Source organism: Anomaloglossus baeobatrachus, chromosome 3 (genome assembly GCF_048569485.1).
Source record: "Anomaloglossus baeobatrachus isolate aAnoBae1 chromosome 3, aAnoBae1.hap1, whole genome shotgun sequence".
Taxonomy (NCBI): Eukaryota; Metazoa; Chordata; class Amphibia; order Anura; family Aromobatidae; genus Anomaloglossus; species Anomaloglossus baeobatrachus.
Window position 1 is genome coordinate 427,172,692 of NC_134355.1, and position 25,916 is coordinate 427,198,607.

General features: G+C 49.0%; 1 protein-coding gene across 1 annotated transcript in view; it reads right to left on the reverse strand.

The window, feature by feature from the left end:
• The window catches only part of LOC142297260 (5-hydroxytryptamine receptor 3A-like), a 71,595-nt gene that overhangs the window by 30,793 nt on the left and 14,886 nt on the right, over window positions 1-25,916 (reverse strand). Inside the window, 2 exon segments of the mRNA XM_075341514.1 lie at window positions 15,950-16,116; window positions 25,239-25,348. Of these exon segments, the coding sequence (XP_075197629.1) occupies window positions 15,950-16,116; window positions 25,239-25,348 (277 nt within the window).

Here is a 25,916-nt window from a genome sequence, read left to right on the forward strand (position 1 = left end):
CGCATGATATGGGGGCGCAACATGGAGGATGGGGGATGGAACATGATATGGGGGCGCAACATGGAGGATGGGGGAATGGAACATGATATGGGGGCGCAACATGGAGGATGGGGGGATGGAACATGATATGGGGGCGCAACATGGAGGATGGGGGGGATGGAACATGATGTGGGGGCGCAACATGGAGGATGGGGGGGGATGCAGCATGATGTGGGGGCGCAACATGGAGGATGGGGGGGGGATGCAGCATGATGTGGGGGTGCAACATGGAGGATGGGGGGGGGAAGCAGCATGATGTGGGGGCGCAACATGGAGGATGTGGGGATGGAACATGATGTGGGGGCGCAACATGGAGGATGGGGGGGGGATGCAGCATGATGTGGGGGTGCAACATGGAGGCTGGGGGGGGATGCCGCATGATATGGGGGCGCAACATGGGGGATGGAACATGATGTGGGGCGCAACATGGAGGATGGGGGGGATGAAGCATGATGTGGGGGCGCAGCATGGAGGATGGGGGGGCGCAACATGGGGATGGAGCATGATGTGGGGGCGCAGCATGGGGGATGGAGCAGAATGGGAAAATGAGGGAGGGTGGTGGACAGTATAGCAAATGGGAGTTACAGTATGGAGAATGAGAGGCATGGTATGGAGAATGGGGTAGCATGGGGGGGGGGCATGGTATGGAGAATGGGGTAGCATGGGGGGGGGCATGGTATGGAGAATGGGGTAGCATGGGGGGGGCATGGTATGGAGAATGGGGTAGCATGGGGGGGGCATGGTATGGAGAATGGGGTAGCATGGGGGGGGGGCATGGTATGGAGAATGGGGTAGCACGGGGGGGGGGCATGGTATGGAGAATGGGGTAGCACGGGGGGAGGCATGGTATGGAGAATGGGAAAGCATGGGGGGCTCGGTATGGAAGGGGAACCATGGTGGGCTTGGTATGGGGGGTCTTGATATGGAGAAGGGGCAGCATGGGGAGCGCTCAGTTAGGAGCCTGGGAGGGCTCGGTATACAGAATGCGAAGCATAAGGCTCATTATAGAGTGGGGACAGCATGAGGGGGGCAGTGAAGTGGGGGATGCATGGAGAGGTGGGGACAGTGGAGGTCATAGTTCATAAGTGAGGAAGGTCTGGAGGGTATAATTCAGTGGGGAGGACAGTGGGGTTTTCATGTGAGGGGGCAGTGTAGTGGGAATGTTATAGGAGAGAATGTGGAGGCTGTATGCTGTAAGTGACACGGTGTGGGGTCATTCTTTGTGCTGTGAGCTCAGTGATGGGCAATTATTTATTCTTGGGCACAGCCTTGGGCTTACTTAGGGTGGTTACTCTTTAGTGAGGAGAATTATGAGTCTGTCACCAGGTTTTTGCCACCTAATTTGAGAGCAGCATAATGTAGGGGCAGAGATCCTGATTCCAGTGTTGTCACTTACTGGGCTGCTTAGTGTAGTTTTGATAACATCACTGTTTAATCAGCAGTAGTTATCATTACAGGACTACTTGGTGTGCTGCAGGTAGTCCAGCATATTCATGAGCTCTGTATAACTGCGAGATCTGCAGCAGAGAAAACGACAGCAAACAGCTCAGTAAGTGACACATTGCTGGAATCAGGGGCTCTGTCTCTACATTATGCTGCTCTCAGATGGGGGAGCAAAACCTGGTGACAGATTCCCTATACGGGCACCATTGCAGTATGTGCTGCAGCAAACCAAACAAGAGGGGAGTCTTGGGAGACGCTGGACAAAGTGTTGCTAAGAGCGATGACATTTTACTTTTACTCCCAAAATGGCAATTAATCTGCATACACATTTATACAGGGGACGTCGCTCTGGCATGTACAGTTTTACCTTAATATTATATATATGCAAACTGTTCTGTCCCCCCTGGTGCGGCCGATGTCTTGGTGCAGATGTGCACCGTCCTATTTGCATATTAAAGACAGTCCCTCGCCCTTAGGTGAGTCAGTGCTGTTTAAAATCACTTAGCATTTCTGCACGTGTCCTGACACTGGAGGAGCAGAGTAGCACTCCAAGTGTCAGTGTGTGTGCGCACGCAATGTGACTGCAGTGTCCGCGTGGGTGCGCCTGCAATGTGACTGCAGTGTCCGCGTGGGTGCGCCTGCAATGTGACTGCAGTGTCCGCGTGGGTGCGCCTGCAATGTGACTGCAGTGTCCGCGTGGGTGCGCCTGCAATGTGACTGCAGTGTCCGCGTGGGTGCGCCTGCAATGTGACTGCAGTGTCCGCGTGGGTGCGCCTGCAATGTGACTGCAGTGTCCGCGTGGGTGCGCCTGCAATGTGACTGCAGTGTCCGCGTGGGTGCGCCTGCAATGTGACTCCAGTGTCCGCGTGGGTGCGCCTGCAATGTGACTGCAGTGGGTGCGCCTGCAATGTGACTGCAGTGTCTGCGTGGGTGCGCCTGCAATGTGACTCCAGTGTCTGCGTGGGTGCGCCTGCAATGTGACTCCAGTGTCTGCGTGGGTGCGCCTGCAATGTGACTCCAGTGTCCGCGTGGGTGCGCCTGCAATGTGACTCCAGTGTCCGCGTGGGTGCGCCTGCAATGTGACTGCAGTGGGTGCGCCTGTAATGTGACTGCAGTGGGTGCGCCTGCAATGTGACTGCAGTGTCTGCGTGGGTGCGCCTGCAATGTGACTCCAGTGTCTGCGTGGGTGCGCCTGCAATGTGACTCCAGTGTCTGCGTGGGTGCGCCTGCAATGTGACTCCAGTGTCTGCGTGGGTGCGCCTGCAATGTGACTCCAGTGTCTGCGTGGGTGCGCCTGCAATGTGACTCCAGTGTCCGCGTGGGTGTGCATGCAATGTGATGCAGGTACGTTCTGACACCTGGTTGCTGCCTGTATTTGACTGCCGATTCAATGAGGAAGGTTGTTGAAGTGAGCAGACAGCACATCACAGCGCCATGTGCCCCTCCTCACTGTGCTCCTCCTGTGTTGGATGCACACATGCACTGACGCTTGGAGTGTGCCGCTGTGCTCCTCCTGTGTTGGATGCACACATGCACTGACGCTTGGAGTGTGCCGCTGTGCTCCTCCTGTGTTGGATGCACACATGCACTGACGCTTGGCGTGTGCCGCTGTGCTCCTCCTGTGTTGGATGCACACATGCACTGACGCTTGGCGTGTGCCGCTGTGCTCCTCCTGTGTTGGATGCACACATGCACTGACGCTTGGCGTGTGCCGCTGTGCTCCTCCTGTGTTGGATGCACACATGCACTGACGCTTGGTGTGTGCCGCTGTGCTCCTCCTGTGTTGTGTGCACACCCGCACTGACGCTTGGAGTGTGCCGCAGTGTTGGGTGCGGTGCAGACAGGAGATCTGGTGTTACGGTGCTCACTCTCACCAATGGATCACTATTAATCAAGACACAGGCCTGGCTAGTATTTTCCTATATTCGGTGGTATCGGTGCACCAGGCTTAGGCCGCACAGAAATGTCCTCATTTTCATATCAAATGTGGCTTTCTCAGTGAACATTAAAGGGAACCTGTTACACCCTTTTTCAATTCTAAACTGCCCCCCTCTTGTTAGTGACGCAATGTAAGTGATGCACATTTTCTGACTATAAGGACAATGGAGCAGTTTAATATTAAAGGTCGTGACCAGTTCCTTTTAAGCTGAACTCTTTATGGGTGGGATTATTTCTCCACAGATCATGTCCCCCATATAAATATTTCCGCAGTCTAGGTGTCATTTTGGGGTGACAGGTTCCCTTTAAGTCAGCTTAAAAATCATCTCACCTGACGAATGAAAGTTTTTTGTCGTGCATCGGGTGATGGACACTGTTTAGATAAATCAGGTTCCCATCTTTGGCTGCAGTGTGAATGCTGCTTTTAAAGGGGTTTTCTCACATTGGGAACTTGCCCCCTATCCTTGGGATGGGGAATAACTTTCCAATCGCTGGGGGTCCGACTACCGTGGCCCCGAGTGTTTCCCAGAACCAGAACATGCAGACAGAATGGATTCCGGGAGTAAAATTTCATAGTCCTGTCTCCTGAGCTGTGCACTTAAGAGGTCTTTTGAGCAATTGGTGGGGGTCTCAAGTCCCACCTCATGATGCCCCTTCTCCCTACTGAGCCCACCTCTGCCCTACTAATCTCCTCAGAATTAATGGACCTAAACCTATAAGATCTCGTCCAAAAGTTAAGTCTACTGCCTGGGACTAATCAGTATTGTGGTTCTTATATGGTCCACAGTCTAATGATGGCTGGTAACAACTACCAGCATCTCCTTACCATTGTTAAGGACATACTGAGAGTTGTACGTTAATGCAATACATAGATGTATATGGGTCTAACCTGACACTGCACTTGATTGCTGTGTGAATTTGGCATTGTATTCATGTACTGATGGTGGTTTGGCGATGTATTGTCTTCAGGGTGGGTTTGGTGATGTGTTATTGTGTTTAGGGTGGTTTTGATGATATTACTGTATTGACAGTAGTTCTGTTGATGTATTACTGTACTAACTGTGGTTTTGGTTACGTATTATAGTATGTAGTGTGGTTTTAGTTATGTATTACTGTACTGATGGTGGTTCTGGTGATAGTCATGTGGCTGTTGTAATCTTTACCTTATCAGTCTTGATCCTAAAACATTGGGTCAGCGTGCTGGACTAAAAATACAGCTATCTGCATGTCTGTCAGCCGAATAAGTAATAGACTAAAGCCCCCATACACTATAGTCTGATTTTTAGGCCGGCAGCTATCTTGCTCGGCTCTCCCATATACAGGAGCACTCATTCTGCCAATTGTTTCTGTGTTCTTTATTAGAGCCGCTGTTGGACATCTCCGGCAGCAGCTTATCATTTAGAGGATAATAGGATCTACACTCCGTAATTGGACATGCTGGATCCTTATTCCCCTGACAATCAGAATTGAGAGCCCCTGTTCACATTGGGCTATCAGCAGAACCTGTCGATATTGGCGGGTTTAGACAACTTTAGGTTAATGTGTATGGAGGTCTTAACTACTATCTGAAGGCTCTGGGCTCTATCAGGGCATGTGCACACGTCTTGTAGTGGTCTGTGAACCCCCGGAATTATTGAGACAGAAAACACTTCAGGACAGTCATCATTTTATCCTGAAGCAAATATTTATTTTTTTTGCTGTGGCTTTTTGGTTGTTTTTTCCAACATCTTTTAGCTACTGGATTTTACTTATTTTTTTAAATGAAGTAGTAAGCGGCATCCAAGCAGCAGGCGCCATATAATGGACCGGTCACAACTAGTAAGCGGCATCCAAGCAGCAGGCGCCATATAATGGCCGGTCACAACTAGTAAGCGGCATCCAAGCAGCAGGCGCCATATAATGGCCGGTCACAACTAGTAAGCGGCATCCAAGCAGCAGGCGCCATATAATGGCCGGTCACAACTAGTAAGCGGCATCCAAGCAGCAGGCGCCATATAATGGACCGGTCACTGTCAGCCGCTTCATGTCTGAGGAAACCTGACGCGCTTAAAAAAACTCCAAAGACTGAACATATGGACAGCAAGTCGTTTTACATTGCAGTGTATGAGTTCATTTCTTTAATATTTAGAGTTTGGGTTTTTTGGGCGGGTTATAGGGCGGATCTGTCTGGAAAAAAAAAAAAAAAAGCTGTGTGCATATAACCGTAATCTGACTGATCAGAAGGGGGCGCCACCACTGACAGTGCCTAGGGCAGCAAAAACCCCAAATACGGCCCTGTGTGTGCTGCAGCTAAATGTGTACAGAGCAGGAGCCGGCACTGACAGTGAGAGCGGCTGAGGCTGGTATCAAAGGTAAATATCGGGTAACCAAGGACAGGGCTTCTTGGTTACCCGATGTTTACATTGGTTACCAGCCTCTGCAGAAGCCGGCTCCTGCTGCCTGCACATTTAGTTGTTGCTGTCTCGCTGTCACACACAGCGATCTGTGCTTCACAGCAGGACAGCAACAACTAAAAAATGGCCCAGGACATTCAGCAACAACCAACGACCTCACAGCAGGGGCCAGGTTGTTGCTGGATGTCACACACAGCAATATCGCTAGCAACGTCACAAAAGTTGTTCGTTAGCAGCGATGTTGCTAGCGATGTTGCTTAGTGTGACGGGGCCTTAAGGGTACCGTCACACTTTAGCGACGCTCCAGCAATCCCACCAGCGATCTGACCTGGTCAGGATCGCTGGTGCGTCGCTACATGGTCGCTGGTGAGCTGGCAATCAGGCAGATCTCACCAGCAACCAGTGACCAGCCCCCAGCCAGCAGCGACGCGTGGAAGCGATGCTGCGCTTGGTAACTAAGGTAAATATCGGGTAGTGTTCAAGTAGAAAAAATATAGCACTCACCAGATTATTTTGCTGTGCAGGATCCTGTTTATTTAAACAGCGGAGGTTACATGTGCGGAGAGGGCTGGTGGGGAGAGGGAGTGAACGCCTTGGCAGACGACGGCCATTTCGCACCTGTCCGGTGCTTCAGCTGGTCTCATATCGGGTAACCAAGCACTTGGTTACCCGATAATTACCTTGGTTACCAGCGCACACCGCTTAGCGCTGGCTCCCTGCACTCCTAGCCAGAGTACACATCGGGTTAATAAGCAAATCACTTTGCTTATTTACCCGATGTGTACTCCGGCTACGTGTGCAGGGAGCAGGGAGCCGGCACTGGCAGCCTGAGATCGGCGGATGCTAGTAACCAAGGTAAATATCGGGTAACCAAGCAAAGGGCTTCGCTTGGTTACCCGATATTTACCTTGGTTACAGCTTACCGCAGGATGCCAGAAGCCGGCTCCCTGCACATTCAGATTGTTGCTCTCTCGCTGTCAAACACAGCGATGTGTGCTTCACAGCGGGAGAGCAACGTCCAAAAAATGAACCAGCACTGTGTGTAACGAGCAGCGATTTCACAGCAGGGGCCAGATCGCTGCTCAGTGTCACACAGCGAGATCGCTAATGAGGTCACTAGTGTGTCACAAAAAACGTGACTCAGCAGCGATCTCGCTAGCGATCTCGCTATGTGAGAAGTGCCCCTTACCTGTCTCACCCTTGTCTCTGGATATTTGAATATAGCTTGAAATTCATCCAATAAGAGAAGCAACCTCGTACAACCAATCCGATAAGGGCACAGTATATCCTAAGGGAAGGCTATGGCTATAAAAGGGGACTTCTTGGAGTCACCAGGATTGATGGATGTTGCATGATCCAGTCTAAGGTCTTAGGAGCTGGCTAGGGGATCAGAACCAGGATGCCTTGTGAACTCGGTCTAGGGACTTTGGCTCCGACTAGAGGATCACTTGGCTACATAGCTTCAATCTAGGGACTCCCATTCCGATTGGAGACCGTAACCGCAGTCTAGGGATTTCTACTCTGGCTGTCAGGATTATATCATATCATCATACTAGAGACTACTTAAGGAAGAAACCCAGGTTGGGACAATTTGGTCACCTGGCTACAGACTTTGCTGTGCTCGGTAAGCTTCCTACGCTTGCCACTATTCTTTTCTCAGAGTAGCTGGCCCTGGAAACCCCGATGCACGAACAATCTAATCCCTGGTGAGCCAGTGGAAGGGTGAGACTCTGTTGCCTGTTACATTTGTGTGTTTTGCTGGTTATAGGCCACTTTACACACAGAGATAAATCTGCGGCAGATCTGTGGTTGCAGTGAAATTGTGGACAATCAGTGCCAGGTTTGTGGCTGTGTACAAGTGGAACAATATGTCCATGTTCACTGCAACCACAGATCTGCCAAAGATTTATCTATGTGTGTAAAGTGGCCTTAAGTGTTATGTGCCATTAATAGTTTGGGGATCCAATAAAGTCTTAATATTGTTATTCTCTCACCCTGTGTTGTCTGAGTAGTGTTCCGGCCACGGTTAAGGAGGTCGGCGTTCAGTTGGGATGATCCCTGGGCCACGCTGTCTTTCTAAAGGCGGCTGGGCCAGCGGACGAGAGCACCCACTGACCCCCGTGTCTCCACACCGGGTACCTCACAAAACATCCAAAAGTGAGTAAAAACAAGTTGAAAGACTTTCCGGACTGAGATTGAGTTATTCTGGGACCTGTTGTTCTACATACCTGAGCCCCTGGGTCCAGCCGCACTCACGGGAGGCCACACCATTCGACTGCAGACTCCATCAGCCCCAGACGCTCGTTAAACCTGCATGTGGCGGTCACCCATAACCCTGACCGCAAACCGTGAGCGGCATCACGACTCCTATACATATACAAAACCCACATACCTGTTGCCAGAAATACCAAAGTGAAGACCCTGTGGCGTCCCCGAAGTTGGAGTGGTGTCCCTGGGCCGACTGCTGCAGGCGGGCGACACAACCTGGTGTCACGAACAGGATTAAGGACTAGACCTGTTTAGACAGGTGACAGTGGGCCCCAGCGGTCCGATCGAAAAATTTGAACCGCCGCCATTTTGTTGCTGTTAAAAGCGTGCGATTTTAAGAGCTGCAGCCCGTGCAGAAGAAAAGGTAACCGCCCACGAAAAGGAATGGCTGACCAAGCATGGGAACAGCGCTCTGACACAGTGGAAGGAGAAGATAGAGGCGGATCTGTCCCCGGACTGTGGGGACGTCCCAGTCCTGTAGGAGGAGAACAACCAAAAACAAAACTAAAGCCCACTACACACGCTTCAATATATCTCACAATCCGTCGTTGGGGTCAAGTTGTAAGTGACGCACATCCGGCATCGTTTGTGAGGTATCTGCGTGTGACAGCTACGTGCGATCAAGATTGAACGCAAAACTGTTGATCGCAAACACATCGTATCATTCTCTAGAATTGAGCGTTTTGTTGCACGAACCTAGTGAATTGTAACGTGTGACATCCCTCATACGATTTTGGTGTCTGATGCAATGTGCGCAGGTGTGCGCTCTGCACCGCAGTTTAAAAAAGGTCCGCTTCAGAGCGCAGCTGAAAAGCTGCGTTCTGAAGCGCCTCCCAATGTCTGTCATTCACTAATCTCTGTCAGTTGGTCACTATCTCTGTCCCTCACTCTCTGTCCATGTCAGTCTATCCCCCTCTCTCATATACTCACCGATCCCCGATCCCCGGCGCTGCACGGCGTTCACACTGCTCCGGCGGCTTTTACTGTTTTGAAAAAGCCGGCCGCCCATTAAACAATCTCGTATTCCCTTCTTTCCCCGCCCACCGGCGCCTATGATTGGTTACAGTGAGACACGCCCCCACGCTGAGTGACAGGTGTCACACTGCACCCAATCACAGCAGCCGGTGGGCGTGTCTATACTGTGTAGTGAAATAAATAATTTAATAATTAAAAAAAACGGCGTGCGGTTCCCCCCAATTTTAAAACCAGCCAGATAAAGCCATACGGCTGAAGGCTGGTATTCTCAGGATGGGGAGCTCCACGTTATGGGGAGCCCCCCAGCCTAACAATATCAGCCAACAGCCGCCCAGAATTGCCGCATACATTATATGCGACAGTTCTGGGACTGTACCCGGCTCTTCCCGATTTGCCCTGGTGCGTTGGCAAATCGGGGTAATAAGGAGTTATTGGCAGCCCATAGCTGCCAATAAGTCCTAGATTAATCATGTCAGGCGTCTATGAGACACCCTCCATGATTAATCTGTAAATTACAGTAAATAAACACACACACCCGAAAAAATCCTTTATTAGAAATAAAAAACACAAACATATACCCTGGTTCACCACTTTAATCAGCCCCAAAAAGCCCTCCATGTCCGGCGTAATCCAGGATGCTCCAGCGTCGCTTCCAGCGCTGCTGCATGGAGGTGACCGGAGCTGCAGAAGACACCGCCGCTCCGGTCACCTCCACGCAGGTAATGAAGACAGCCGCGCGATCAGCTGCTGTCACTGAGGTTACCCGCTGTCACTGGATCCAGCGGTGGCCGCAGGTAACCTCAGTGACAGCTCAGCTGATCGCGCTACTCACCGCCGCTCCTATCACCTCCACGCAGCAACTGAGGTGAGTAGCGCGATCAGCTGAGCTGTCACTGAGGTTACCCGCGGCCACCGCTGGATCCAGTGACAGCGGGTAACCTCAGTGACAGCTCAGCTGATCGCGTGGCTGTCTTCATTACCTGCGTGGAGGTGACCGGAGCGGCTGTGTCTGCTGCAGCTCCGGTCACCTCCATGCAGCAGCGCTGGAAGCGACGCTGGAGCATCCTGGATTACGCCGGACATGGAGGGCTTTTTGGGGCTGATTAAAGTGGTGAACCAGGGTATATGTTTGTGTTTTTTATTTCTAATAAAGGATTTTGTCGGGTGTGTGTGTTTATTTACTGTAATTTACAGATTAATCATGGAAGGTGTCTCATAGACGCCTGACATGATTAATCTAGGACTTATTGGCAGCTATGGGCTGCCAATAACTCCTTATTACCCCGATTTGCCAACGCACCAGGGCAAATCGGGAAGAGCCGGGTACAGTCTCAGAACTGTCGCATATAATGTATGCGGCAATTCTGGGCGGCTGTTGGCTGATATTGTTAGGCTGGGGGGCTCCCCATAACGTGGAGCTCCCCATCCTGAGAATACCAGCCTTCAGCCGTATGGCTTTATCTGGCTGGTTTTAAAATTGGGGGGGACCGCACGCCGTTTTTTTTAATTATTTATTTCACTACACAGTATAGACACGCCCACCGGCTGCTGTGATTGGGTGCAGTGTGACACCTGTCACTCAGAGTGGGGGCGTGTCTCACTGTAACCAATCATAGGCGCCGGTGGGCGGGGAAAGCAGGGAATACGAAATTGTTTAATGGGCGGCCGACTTTTTCAAAACAGTAAAAGCCGCCGGAGCAGTGTGAACGCCGTGCAGTGCCGGGGATCGGGGATTGGTGAGTATGAGAGAGGGCTGCTAACTTCAGTAACTTAGGAGATTAGCGGTCACCGGTGAGTCTTCATTGGTGACCGCTAATCAGGGCGCGACACAGACAGAGCCGCAGCATGACCGTGAAGTCGGGTGAAGTTCACTCGAGTTCATTCTGACAGTGCGGCTCTGTCTGTGTCTGCTGTCATCTGCCATTCAGCTCTGCTACATGGCTGTCTGTGTCTGCTGTTAGCGGCCATGTAGCAGAGCTGAATGGCAGATGACATAGTAAAAACGCATCCCTACACATTACACACGCTTGGCAAGTCAATAAATAAAAAAAAATAAAAGGTGCCCAATGCATATGTCACAGAACACATGATCTAAAGGATCGCACAAAAAATTGACCAATTTAACATAGACTACTAACGCACGTGTGACAGCAAATGAACGACCAACGTGCAATCTCATAAGATCCCGTATGCAACCTGGGCGTGTCACATCGCAAATGCGATTGTACAACTAATTGCAACGTGTAAAGTGGGCTTAAGACATAAGTGTGACCAGAAACTGATGAGCAACGACAGAGATATGATGGCGTCTGCAGGAGGTGACCAGGCAGAGCAGGGTTGGACTAGGCCCATGACTGCAGAGGAGCTGGAGGCAGAAGTGGGAAGAATTGCCGACGGTGTGGAAGAGCAGAGCAGGTGAGAGATAGCCGCTTGGAAGAAGAAGATGATAATGGCAATTAGAAACCTGCGGTTGTCGGTGCAGTGAGGCCCGCCTGGAGGCACCGCCCACGCTCAACTGGAGTCATCGTCAGCAATAGCGACCCTGCTACGGGATGTCTCTAGCATGAATCTGAGTGAGTGCAAAACCGCCCCTGTTCAACCTGGTATGCTGACCCCACCGGCATTGTCATCAGAAGCCAGTGCGCTGCCTGATGCGATGCCTGATGCGATGTCCGGTGCGATGTCCGGTGCGATGTCTGGTGCGATGTCCGGTGCGATGCCTGATGCGACGTCCGGTGCAACCCCCGATGTAACACCAGATGCGACACCCACGGCCAGACCAGACCAGGCCGCAACGCCTCCTGTCCCAGTTGCCCGACCAAAGGTGGTCACAGCGCCCCAGTCGCTGACTGGGGAACCAGCACCTGCGCTCCAACCTTAAGCGGACAAACAAATGGCTCGGCTAAAGAGAGAACTGGGTGCTTGGTTCCCAGCACACCTGGTGGAGAGGTACCTGATCCCCAAGTTTCCATCCCGACCTGAAGCGGTCACAGCACCCTCTCCACTGGAGAGGGACTCACCGTCCTGCCTGGCTGATGAAAGATGGTCCCCAGAGCTGCTCCTTCCCCAACCGGAGGAGGTCGCAGTACCCTTTGAGAGAAAGGGAGACCATGAGGTTGCGCTGTTGTTTCCCCAACTGACCGGAGGAGGTCGCAGCACCCTATGAGAGAGAGGGAGGCCAGGAGGCCGCGCTGCTGTTCCCCCAACGACCGGAAGAGGTCGCAGCACCCCCTGCCAGGGAGGAAGAGCTGGTAGCATATAGTCCCAGCATGTCTGTTACCTGCAGATGACCAGGTGATGGTAATGCGGAGACCAGCCCGCAGAGAGCAGCGTCGTTTGAGAGCCAGACACCCCCTCGAGAAGCCCACCCCAGAGAGAGAGCAAGTGGAAGCCCGGGACCTGCAGGAAAAGCAGTCCCTGCGGCGGGGCAGACACCAGGCCAGAGGTCCCCTCCACCGTGGGGTAGTGGAGGAATTCAACTGCCGCACGGGGTGGGGCTTTATAGTGGAGGCTGGAGTGAAGGAGGGGATCTTTGTCTCCAGGCGGGACGTACAATCCCACCTACAGTGGGGTCACCCTGGTCGTGATCTCTATGTGGGGGATGTAGTCGAATTCACAAGCCATATGGGAGAGAGAGGCTGGTTTGCCTTGGACGTGGTACAATGTCCGAAGGAAACCTTAGTGGGCTCAGACTCCATCCCCACTGCTTCTACCAGATCCCCAGAGTCATCACCACCAGGGGACGCCCATGCTGCAATCTCCCATAGTCAGAGCACTGAAACAAAGAGCCCTGATTTTGAGAGAAGGAAGTCTGTCTAGATTAAAGATGTTTTGAAAATGTTCTTTGTTATACCAGTTAGAGTAACGTTAAAGTACATGTGCCCGCAAGGACTGTTGTGAGAACTTGTTGAAATATGTTTTAGCACCAGGTTACGTGCACTTTAAAAATGGACCACAGGCTATGAACTGGCTATAGCCACAAACTCTCGCATTGTAAAAAGTTACCTAGAGTGGTTCCAACCATCAGAGTGTGCCTGTTTATGGGGCATGGCTTTGCACCACCAGAGAGCACGCCTATTTATGGGGCCTGCTCTCCAACACCAAGGGAGCACGCCTGTTTATGAGGCCTGCTCTCCAACACATGGAAGCTGGTACGCCTGTTTATGGGGCCTACCCTACACCACCATCCTCAGGAGAGGAAGATTGGAGGAAAGGTCTGGGATACAGATGGCCCAGACCTGGTCACCAAAGGGACCGGTGACCTGCCTCCTGGAAGTTGCTGGGTGGGACCAGGACTTGTGGGTGGTGGGTGGTGGTGGAATGGTACCTGGTATGTTTTAAATGTAAATGACTCCTCTGTGTGGGAAAAGTTGTATTTAATCTTTTCTTGTCTTTGCAGTCTGAGGACGTGCTGTTGATAACCAACAGGGAATGTGGCACCCCTTACCTGGTCAGGCACCACTGAGTACTGCACCCATGCTGGGGCAGTACTTCCAAAAAATCCTGAAGGCTGGAATAGGGTGTGTACGCACAGACACATAGCAACCAGGTCTCCCACACCTTGAGAGGGGACCCTTGGGCAGACCCAAGAGGGGATTGCCTCCACATCTCATCAAGGGGTGGAGTGGAGAGGCTGGAAGCTAAGGTTGCAGCAGCTGTCAGGAAAGTAGGAGGAGAGCCAGTCTGGTAGCAGTGAGTGTGGTTGCTAGGAGATGCAGACACGGACACTCTTGTCAGACCCTGCACGGAAAGTAGCTGTTAGCGAGGGAGAACGGTCACCAGTAAGTCAGTCAGAAACACACTGAGGGAGTCAGTCGGTCGAGTACGGGGGCTCCTGGTGACTAGGCACGCATGGGGAACAGGTCCCTAGAGAAGATATCCATTTATTTGATCTGCTAAACCTGCCGGTGAGGTGAACTACAAGTCCTTCACCAACCATCTAGAGTCCAAGCCTCAGCAGCAACGAGGGGGCCCATAAGGAGGATCGAGCCTGGAGCCTTCTTCCTTGGTCCACGCTGCCGGCAAACGGGCCAAAGAGGTGAGAAAAGGCAGTAGCGACTTCCCTGGATGAATCCCACGGTACTTCAAGTCAGGGGTTATCCAAAACAAGAAGTGCTAGGAAGGCGAGTTAACGGTTACCCTTAAACCAGCCTAAAGGATACCTGGTTTCTCCTGGTTTAATCTCAGCATCGCCCGGGTACCTCACAAAACATCCAAAAGTGAGTAAAAACAAGTTGAAAGGCTTTCCGGACTGAGACTGAGTTATTCTGGGACCTGTTGTTCTACACACAGGAGCCCCTGGGGCCAGCCTCACTCATGGGAGGCCACACCATCCGACTGCAGACTCCATCAGCCCCAGACGCTCGTTAAACCTGCAGTGGCGGTCACCCATAACCCTGACCGCAAACTGTGAGTGGCATCACGACTCCTATACATATACAAAACCCACATACCTGTTGCCAGAAATACCAAAGTGAAGACCCTGTGGCGTCCCCGAAGGTGGAGTGGTGTCCCTGGGGCGACTGCTGCAGGCGGGCGACACAGTAGCACACAGACAGGAGTGTACTAACATGCTATTCAATGCAGCTTCACCAGCGGTGACATGCGTACCTGCGTCCGCTATCTCCGCTATTCAGAGGTCCCTGGCACTTCCGGTCATGTGTACTAGACGTCTCTGAAGCCGAGATGCGGACACCTGGCTTCATACTGAAACATTGACCCAAAGTGTTGGGGACTTCTCAACAGCGGAGACAGTGGACACCGGTACATGCGTCACCGCTGGTGATGCTGCATTGAATAGCATGTTAGTACACCCCTATGGGTGTGCTAACATGCTAAGAGGGCAGACTAGTCGGGGGAAGTAACGCCCTTGTGACTAGTCGCTGGCCTCATTAGCATATAATAAAAGATGTTTAGAAATACTTTTTCTAAAGATCTCTTTATCTATGCTACTATAGGCTGGGATTGTTAGGCAGGGATTAGCAATCTACACCCAGAACTGCTTGTGGCTCTGGGTGCATATGTGGCGCCCATGAGGCTTCAGTTGCCACAGAGTATTGCAGCTCATTCAAGTTGCAGTATTCACTTTGAGGTAAAGAGGGGGTTAATCACCGGTGTTCCACATTCACACTTTACATATAGGTTAGGAGCCTTCTTTCTGGGGAGCTGGGCTAGGGTAGGCAGGGGGGTGGCTAACACAAAGCTTGGGACTGCCCCGGTCACTAGGACAACCACCTGGGGGGTGGGTTACACTTGGGGTAGAAAAGGAGCAAACTCACACAATCACTACTCAGTCTACCTGGGACACCAGTTGCGGGACACGACTCCACTTCCTTTCCTCTTCACAGGGCCAGGATCTGTGGGGGCTACCGCTCAGCCCAGGTGCCTCACAACTACAAGGACCACTCTGACAAACGACTTTGCTCTTCTTGCAAAACATTGCTCTTAAACCAAGTTACAAATTTGTAAAAAGCTTTGCTTGTCTTGCAAAACGCTCTCAAACCAAGTTACTATTAATCCAAGGTTCCACTGTATTGTCATCCATATACTGTCCTTACGTCACCTGTATCACATTTATTTTATATTTCAGGACTGAGTTAAACTGAAAAGACTAAAAACAGTTTCCTATATTAGTAATGGCAATGTATCATGAAAATAGGTCTCTATAGGACTGATCCGTATGGGATTTGATTTTTGTTTTCACTCATATATGGTACTTGAATAGGCAAGCCTCGTCCAAAATATGGAGACACTAGTGCATGCGGACATTTAGTAAATAAATGGTCAGCTATATGGCTCAAATGAGTAACATGGGTCTTAGTGGAAAAAACTGACCACGCACAAAGCACTAACAGTATGAACATAGCCTTTCCAAAGTGTCAACTTCTACACACCTGTGTCCAGTGATCCAAATGTTAAGGAACAATTTTGAATATCGAAGGGGAACTGAAAAATGCTAAGATTGCAAGAGCTGACAACTCGCATTGGCTTCAAAAATGTAACCAGTCCTGTGTGATCCACTGTCAGATAAGAAAGATGCTCATATCTGTCTTCACCAACACTGAAATATGAAAATATCAGGAGGGCAATTAAGTGTAGAATATAAAAATGAAAGAAATGCATAACTAGTTCCCCCTAACTTACCCCTGTATACTATTGTTGCTGTGATCAATCACATACAGAATTGTACCTTGCTGATAAAGCCTCTGTATAACATAGTCCATACACATGGGCTGGCCTCGGGTCTCCTGAACTGAACATGAGAGCCTTATATATTCCAATGAGACAGTTAAGTTTGAGATAGGAAACCTGCGGCCGGTCCATGCATCATGGTCCATACATGTACTGTATTACACGAATGCCTGAATGGGGTCTTAAAGGGGTATTTCAAGCTCCAAGATTCTAACCCAATATGTAGTACAGTTAGGTCCAGAAATATTTGGACAGTGACACAATTTTCGTGAGTTGGGCTCTGCATGCCACCACATTGGATTTGAAATGAAACCTCTACAACAGAATTCAAGTGCAGATTGTAACGTTTAATTTGAAGGTTTGAACAAAAATATCTGATAGAAATTGTAGGAATTGGACACATTTCTTTACAAACACTCCACATTTTAGGAGGTCAAAAGTAATTGGACAAATAAACCAAACCCAAACAAAATATTTTTATTTTCAATATTTTGTTGCGAATACTTTGGAGGCAATCACTGCCTTATGTCTGGAACCCATGGACATCACCAAACGCTGGGTTTCCTCCTTCTTAATGCTTTGCCAGGCCTTTACAGACACAGCCTTCAGGTCTTGCTTGTTTGTGGGTCTTTCCGTCTTAAGTCTGGATTTGAGCAAGTGAAATGCATGCTCAATTGGGTTAAGATCTGGTGATTGACTTGGCCATTGCAGAATGTTCCACTTTTTTGCACTCATGAACTCCTGGGTAGCTTTGGCTGTATGCTTGCGGTCATTGTCCATCTGTACTATGAAGCGCCGTCCGATCAACTTTGCGGCATTTGGCTGAATCTGGGCTGAAAGTATATCCCGGTACACTTCAGAATTCATCCGGCTACTCTTGTCTGCTGTTATGTCATCAATAAACACAAGTGACCCAGTGCCATTGAAAGCCATGCATGCCCATGCCATCACGTTGCCTCCACCATGTTTTACAGAGGATGTGGTGTGCCTTGGATCATGTGCCATTCCCTTTCTTCTCCAAACTTTTTTCTTTCCATCATTCTGGTACAGGTTGATCTTGGTCTCATCTGTCCATAGAATACTTTTGCAGAACTGAGCTGGCTTCATGAGGTGTTTTTCAGCAAATTTAACTCTGGCCTGTCTATTTTTGGAATTGATGAATGGTTTGCATCTAGATGTGAACCCTTTGTATTTACTTTCATGGAGTCTTCTCTTTACTGTTGACTTAGAGACAGATACACCTACTTCACTGAGAGTGTTCTGGACTTCAGTTGATGTTGTGAACGGGTTCTTCTTCACCAAAGAAAGTATGTGGCGATCATCCACCACTGTTGTCATCCGTGGACGCCCAGGCCTTTTTGAGTTCCCAAGCTCACCAGTCAATTCCTTTTTTCTCAGAATGTACCCGACTGTTGATTTTGCTACTCCAAGCATGTCTGCTATCTCTCTGATGGATTTTTTCTTTTTTTTCAGCCTCAGGATGTTCTGCTTCACCTCAATTGAGAGTTCCTTAGACCGCATGTTGTCTGGTCACAGCAACAGCTTCCAAATGCAAAACCACACACCTGTAATCAACCCCAGACCTTTTAACTACTTCATTGATTACAGGTTAATGAGGGAGACGCCTTCAGAGTTAATTGCAGACCTTAGAGTCCCTTGTCCAATTACTTTTGGTCCCTTGAAAAAGAGGAGGCTATGCATTACAGAGCTATGATTCCTAAACCCTTTCTCCGATTTGGATGTGAAAACTCTCATATTGCAGCTGGGAGTGTGCACTTTCTGCCCATATTATATATATAATTGTATTTCTGAACATGTTTTTGTAAACAGCTAAAATAACAAAACTTGTGTCACTGTCCAAATATTTCTGGACCTAACTGTATATGTAATAATAATATTATTAGAAATGTAATATAGATATCCTGATTAACTTTGTCACTTATCTCCTGTGCAGGGCATTACAGTAGCTTAGTGGTTATGACCACTATTAACTAACTGTCACTGTATGCATGGTCATAACCATGGATACCTAGACTGCTGTAATGCCCTGCACTTGAGGTGATCAGGAGAACTACAGTGGCATGCAAATGTTTGGGCACCCCCTGGTCAAAATTACTGTTATTGTAAACAGTTAAGCAAGTTGAAGATGAAATTACCTCTAAAACACATAAAGTTAAAGATCACACATTCCCTTTGTATTTTAGGCCAAATATATATATATATATATATATATATATATATTATATTTATTTATTTTTATTTTTTTTTTCATTTTAAGATTACAAAAAAGGAAAATGGTCCGATGAAATTGTTTGGACATTCTGCACGGTTAGTACCTAGTAGCACCCCTTTGGCAAGTATCACAGTTTGTAAATTCTTTTTGTAGCCTAGAGTATTTCAATTCTTGTTTGAGGGGTTTTCATCCATATTTCCTTGAAAAAGTCTTCCGGTTATGTTAAATTCCTGGGTCATCTTTCATGCACTGCTCTTTTGAGGTCTAGTCACAGATTTTCAATGATGTTCAGATTAGGGGACTGTCAGGACTATTGTAAAACCTTCAGCTGGCGCCTTTTGAGGTAGTTTATTGTGGATTTTTACATGTGTTTAGAATCATCCATTTGTAGAAGCCGTCCTCTTTTCAACTTCAGCTAAGTTACAGATGGTGTATGTACATTTGCATCAAGAATTTGTTGAAAATTAATGGAATCGATTCTTCCCTCTACACGTGCCATGTTCCCTGTGCCATTGGCTGCAACACAGCCTCAAAGTATGACTAAGCCACCCCCATGCTTAATGGTTGGGGATATGTTCTTTTCCTGAAATTCCATGCCATTTTTTCTCTACACGCACCTTTGATCATGGTGGCCAAAGAGTTCTATTTTAACCTCATCGGTCCACAGAATTGTTTACAAAAATCCGTAAGGTTTGCTTAGATGTTCTTTTTCATACTTCTGGCACAGAATTCTATGGTGAGGGTGCAGGAGAGGTTTTCTTCAGATGACTCTATCATGAAGGCCATATTTGCCAGGTGTCTCTGTACAGTAGAACAATGTACCACAACTTCAACTTTGGGACCAGGGGTGCCCAAACTTTTGCATGCCACTGTATACTACATTTCTTCTTCTTATTATTATTATTACTACACCTTACATATTGGGATAGGATCTTAGCAATGGGAATCCCTTTTTAACTGATAAAACTTCTGAAATGCCCCAGTCAATAAGAACTCAGCCGTTAAGCTGGGTTTACACACTGCAACATCGCAAAGGACATCGCTGTAACGTCACCTCCCTAAGTCTCTGCTAAGTCGCTGGTGAGCTGTCAAACAGGCAAACCTGGCCAACAACTCAACAGTGATCCGGACCTGCAGAGCGACCTAGCTGGTTGTTGGGGACGTTGATAAGCAGCCTTTTGAAAGGGAAGTTGCTAACAAAGTCTCTGCAAAGTCTTTCACACACTGAAACTTTCCAGCGATGCATGCTGCACAGCGGGAAACAAAGGACCTAGGAATGGTCCTGAACGATTTGTAATGATTACAACTTCACAGCAGGGGCCGGGTCGCTGATGTGATTCACACACTGCAACATCGCAAACAACATCGCTATTGCGTCACAAAACCGGTGACGTTACAGCGATGTCGTTTGAGATGTTGCAGTGTGTAAACCCAGCTTTAGACATGAGTTGTAGCGGAAGTCATGGTTCTAACAAAGTCCTCCAGGGAGTTCTTTTGATAGGTGTCAAATATTTTCTTCTCATTTCCCCCAAAATAATTAAATAAATGTGTCAGTCAATAAGCAAACCAAATTGCTTTCATTGAAAAATACACATCACCAGGGCTGTATTTTGCCTTCGTGCTGCCCTAGGCCCCTTAGTGACAACGTAACACTATGAGTTTTCGCACACGACATCTGTTTAAGGCAGATCTACTCTGTAAAACACTTGAAAAAGTATCAATGAGAAATGAAGGGCACTAACCCACCCCCCAATGGGGATCACCACAGGCACATCAAAACATAGCATGAGTATAAAATATTCCCACCACACCGTCCCCACTTATATACTGTGACTGTCACACTGCCCCTAATAAACTACACACTGCCCTCCCTTATAAATTATACCCACCACACCTTCCTCAATTATGAAATATGATCTGCACATTGACCTCACATCATGCTGCCCCCTCCTCACAATGTCCCATGATTGCTGCCCCTCCTCACAATGTCCCATGCATGCTGCCCCCTCCTCACAATGTCCCATGCATGCTGCCCCCTCCTCACAATGTCCCATGCATACTGCCCCCTCCTCACAATATCCCATGCATGCTGCCCCCTCTTCACAATGTCCCATGCATGCTGCCCCCTCCTCCAAATGTCCTATGCATGCTGCCCCCTCCTCACAATATCCCATGCATTCTGCCCCCTCTTCACAATGTCCCATGCATGCTGCCCCCTCCTCCCAATGTCCTATGCATGCTGCCCCCTCCTCAGAATGTCCCATGCATGCTGCCCCCTCTTTACAATGTCCCATGCATGCTGCCCCCTCCTCACAATGTCCCATGCATGCTGCCCCCTCCTCACAATGTCCCATGCATTCTGCCCCCTCCTCACAATGTCCCACGCATGCTGCCCTCCCCTCACAATGTCCCATGCATGCTGCCACCTCCTCACAATGTCCCATGCATTCTGCCCCCTCCTCACAATGTCCCATGCATGCTGCCCTCCCCTCACAATGTCCCATGCATGCTTCCCCCTCCTCACAATGTCCCATGCATGCTGCCCCCTCCTCACAATGTCCCATGCATGCTGCCCCTCTCCATGAGCTCCTAATGCTGCCTTCCTCTTTTCCATAATGACACCTCCATGCTGCCCCATTCATCATACTAAGACCACCACACCACCCAGTTTCAGCCTCTCTCCCCCAGCTTTCCCCAACATCAGTCTCTCTCCCCCAGCTTCCCCCAGCATCAGCCTCTCTGCCCCCAGCATCAGCCTCTCTTCTCCCAGCCTCCCCCAGCATCAGCCTCCCCCCTCCCAGCCTCTCCCAGCATCAGCCTCCCCCAGCATCAGCCTCTGTCCTCCCAGCCTCCTCCAGCATCAGCCTCCCCCAGCATCAGCCTCTCTTCTCCCAGCCTCGCCCAGCATCAGCCTCTCTCCTCCCAGCCTCCCTCAGCATCAGCTTCCCCCTCCCAGCCTCCCCCAGCATCAGCCTCCCCCAGCATCAGCCTCTCTCCTCCCAGCCTCCCCCAGCATCAGCCTCCCTCAGCATCAGCCTCCCTCCTCCCAGCCTCCCCCAGCATCAGCCTCTCTCCTCCCAGCCTCCCCCAGCATCAGCCTCTTTCCTCCCAGCCTCCCCCAGCATCAGCCTCTCTCCTCCCAGCCTCTCCCAGCATCAGCCACCCCCAGCATCAGCCTCTCTCCTCACAGCCTCCCCCAGCATCAGCCTCCCTTAGCATCAGCCTCCCTCCTCCCAGCCTCCCCCAGCATCAGCCTCTCTCCTCCCAGCCTCCCCAAGCATCAGCCTCTCTCCTCCCAGCCTCCCCCAGCATCAGCCTCTTTCCTCCCAGCCTCCCCTAGCATCAGCCTCTCTCCTCCCAGCCTCCCCCAGCATCAGCCTCCCACCTCCCACCCACCCCCAGCATCAGCCTCCCTCAGCATCAGCCTCCCTCCTCCCAGCCTCCCCCAGCATCAGCCTCTCTCCTCCCAGCCTCCCCCAGCATCAGCCTCTTTCCTCCCAGCCTCCCCCAGCATCAGCCTTTCTCCTCCCATCCTCCCCCAGTATCAGCCTCTCTCCTCCCAGCCTCTCCCAGCATCAGCCACCCCCAGCATCAGCCTCTCTCCTCCCAGCCTCCCCCAGCATCAGCCTCCCTTAGAATCAGCCTCCCTCCTCCCAGCCTCCCCCAGCATCAGCCTCTCTCCTCCCAGCCTCCCCCAGCATCAGCCTCTTTCCTCCCAGCCTCCCCCAGCATCAGCCTCTCTCCTCCCAGCCTCCCCCAGCATCAGCCTCTCTCCTCCCAGCCTCTCTCCTCCCAGCCTTCCCCAGCATCAGCCTCTCTCCTCCCAGCCTCCCCCAGCATCAGCCTCCCTCAGCATCAGCCTCCCTCCTCCCAGCCTCCCCCAGCATCAGCCTCCCTCCTCCCAGCCTCCCCCAGCATCAGCCTCCCTCTTCCCAGCCTCCCCTAGCATCAGGCTCCCCCAGCATCAGCCTCTTTCCTCCCAGCCTCCCCCAGCATCAGCCTCCCTCAGCATCAGCCTCCCTCCTCCCAGCCTCCCCCAGCATCAGCCTCCCCCCTCCCAGCCTCCCCCAGCATCAGCCTCCCCCAGCATCAGCCTCTCTCCTCCCAGCCTCCCCCAGCATCAGCCTCAGCCTCCCACCTCCCAGCCTCCCCCAGCGTCAGCCTCCCCCAACATCAGCCTCCCCCTTCCTAGCCTCCCCCAGCATCAGCCTCCCCCTCCCAGCCTCCCCCAGTATCAGCTTCTCTTCCCCCAAGTCTCCCCCAATATCAGCCTCTCTCCCCCCACCACATGCACAGATCTCCAGTCTGCATTAGAGACACCCCCACGCTCCTTATGAATCTTCAGCTCTGCGAGCACTTACCTGCTGCAGGGCCTGCTGTCATCTTCCTGGCTCACGTGAGTATCCTCTTCTGACACCGGCTTCCATCGCGGCATCCTCTGTGGCGTCCTGCTGTGAGCTCTGCATGTGAAATCCACACAGCATTGGATGCAGCACAGAGGAAGGAGCTGATTGGCGCGCCTGTGACCCCGGAAGTGCAGGCGCCGGCAGTTCCGGGGTCAATCAACTCTCTGTGCCCGGCCGCCGCAGTTTGTCTGCATTCGCGTCTTAATTGATGCGGATACAAATAAATGGAGGTGCGCCTCTCCCCCCTCCCCCCTCCGAAAATACAGCGGATTTAATGGACATGTAAAAAAAAAATAATTTTTTTTTTTATTGCTAGAAGGTGCCGCCCCCCCGCATCCTGCCGCCTCAGGCACGGGACCACGGGTGCCTAATGGTAAATACGGCCCTGCACATCACACATAAATTAAGCCTATGTTAATAATTAAAAAAATAAAAAGGCATGGCTCTTGCAATGTGGCAAAACATTTTTTTTCTTTTTTACTGCATATATACAGTACTTTAATTTTGCACAGTTTCTAAAACACTAAAAGACTACTCATTTAATATTTTCTCAAATGATGTATTATTCAAACACGACATATGCATATCAATTGCAGAAAAAAAAAAGTTGCGGATTTCTGAAGGCTCTAAGAAGACTGTGTCCTTTTGGACTAAGTTTGTGCATATTCATATTAAAATATGAAAAAAAAACCCAAGTATGACAGATTTATGGTGTTCAACATTGTGTATTCTGAGGAATAATTTTCACAATTGATCTGTATTCTGTTGTCCTAAAGTCTAGGATTTTTGAGTTAGGCTATGTGCGCAGTTTGCGTCGAGGTAGTTGCAGTTCTAAACGCATCCTCTGGCAGAAATGTTTTTTTGCCAAAGTTGGTTTTGACCACAAAAACGCTATAAATACGCTTGTGTTTTCACCGCGTTTTACATGCTTTTTCACTGCTTAAAATAAGATGCGTTTTGATTACAAATACACTGCTAAATAAAGATTAAACATACAAACACTATAAAAAAAAAGAAAAATGATAACAAATATCAATATTAAAATCATACAAAAAATGGCTTATACTAATAAAATGATAACTTTGTGATAATAATTATGCATAAAATTACATTTATTTATTGATTTTCAAGCATTTAATTGTCGGACTATGTGTGTGTGTGTGTAAAGGGACATATCATGGCATTAACATTTGTCAAAAACGCATGCATTTAATTGGTTCAAAAAGCATGTTTTCTGCATCAAAAAAGCATGTTAAACGCTAGAATTTTGAAGTAGATTGCATTTTGCAACTTCTCATTGACTTCAATGTTAGCAAAACGCTGCCAAAATAATTGACCTGCTGCTTCTTTAAACGCTGAGTTTTTGACAAATTTTCTGCAACTAAAACGCTGCTTTTTTGAACAGCAAAGTGCGCACAAGAAATTCCTATTTCCCATAGACTTTGCTTGAAAATCAAAACGCATGCCTTTTGGCAATAAAACGCTGCAGTTCAAAACGCTGCGGAAACGCAGGTAAAAACGCTAAGGCTATGTGCGCACGTTGCGTCGGAGTACCTGCAGTTTATTCTGCACGTTTTCCTTCCCTTGGTTTTTGACCAAATGGCTTTTGACCATTTTTTAGCGCTAAAAACGCATGCGTTTTTACCACGTTTTTAGTGCGTTTTTAGCGCTTTTTACCTGCGTTTCTGCAGATGCGTTTTTTAGATCAAGACACTGAGAAATAAAGTTGAGTTAGTCAAAAAGAATGAAAAAAGAGAAAAAAAGTATAAAATTAACTTTTAATCAAACTATATGGGAAATTATCAAGTTTAATGATAAAATAGTGGTTATGCACATTTTATCAAAAAAATAGGTGAAGTTTATAATTTTTTAACATTTAAATTTTCGGTTATTGTGTGTGTGTAAAGGAACATTAGAACCCATTAATTTTTGTCCAGAAAAGCATGCGTTTTTGGAGCCAAAAACGCAGTGGAAAAGCAGGTAAAAAGCATGAAAAACGCAGGAATTGTGATTTTGGTTGCGTTTTGCCATTTCTCATTGACTCCAATGTTAAGGAAACGCTGCAGAAATGGCAAAAACAACTGACATGCTGCTTCTTTTTCAGCATGGTTTTTGACCACAAATATGCAAATTAAACGCTGCAGAAAAAAAAGCAAAGTGCAGACAGGATTTCTGCTTTTCCCATAGACTTTGCTTGCAATCAAAAATGCATGCGTTTTAGCGCAAAAACGCTGCTGCTAAAAACACTGCAGAAACGCGGAAAAAAACGCAACGTGCGAACATAGCCTAAGTGCGCACACAGCCTAATAGTTGTCCAGGAGGAGTACTCACGTTTGTACTTTGGATACTCACAACTGCTGGATAATTATATCTGGAACCCACATGTTTTCAATTGGAACTGAGATGTCCTTTATACCGCCACACTCTTCTGGATCCCATTTTGCAAAATCATTATACCACAGCTAAAAAAAATTGATAAAATATTATTCATTAGGCAATGGTATATAAAACTTATCAAAGGATTATTATTTTTATAAGGCTCAATATTGGATTTTGGTATTACATTTAAGCTGTTTGCGCACGCTGCGTCTTTTGCCGCTTTTTTTTTTTTTGCAGTTTGTTGCCCAAAACAACATGTCTTTCCTTCTCCCACCAACGTCTATGAGAATTCTGAAATGCTGTGCGCACGTTGCTTTTTTTTGCTTTTGTGCTTGGTGCACAAAAAATTCTTTGCGCATTATTGCCCTAAGTTTTTTAGTCCTTCCAGCCATTGATTTTACTAAAAAATAAATAAATAAATAAACGCATGTGATAAAAAAGCACAAAACGCTTGCGGTTTTTTTGTTGCGTTTGTTTGCCACAAAGCGTTTTTTTTCTGAACATATTTTCTCCATTAAGAGGAATTAGTATAGCTTTGATGAGACAGGATTGACTGCAAGGACACCTCTTGATTCGTTTCAGTTGACTGGGGTCAGTGTATGGAGGGTTGTGATGCCCTGCAAAGAAACCTTTGTAGAAGGTAAGGCTAAG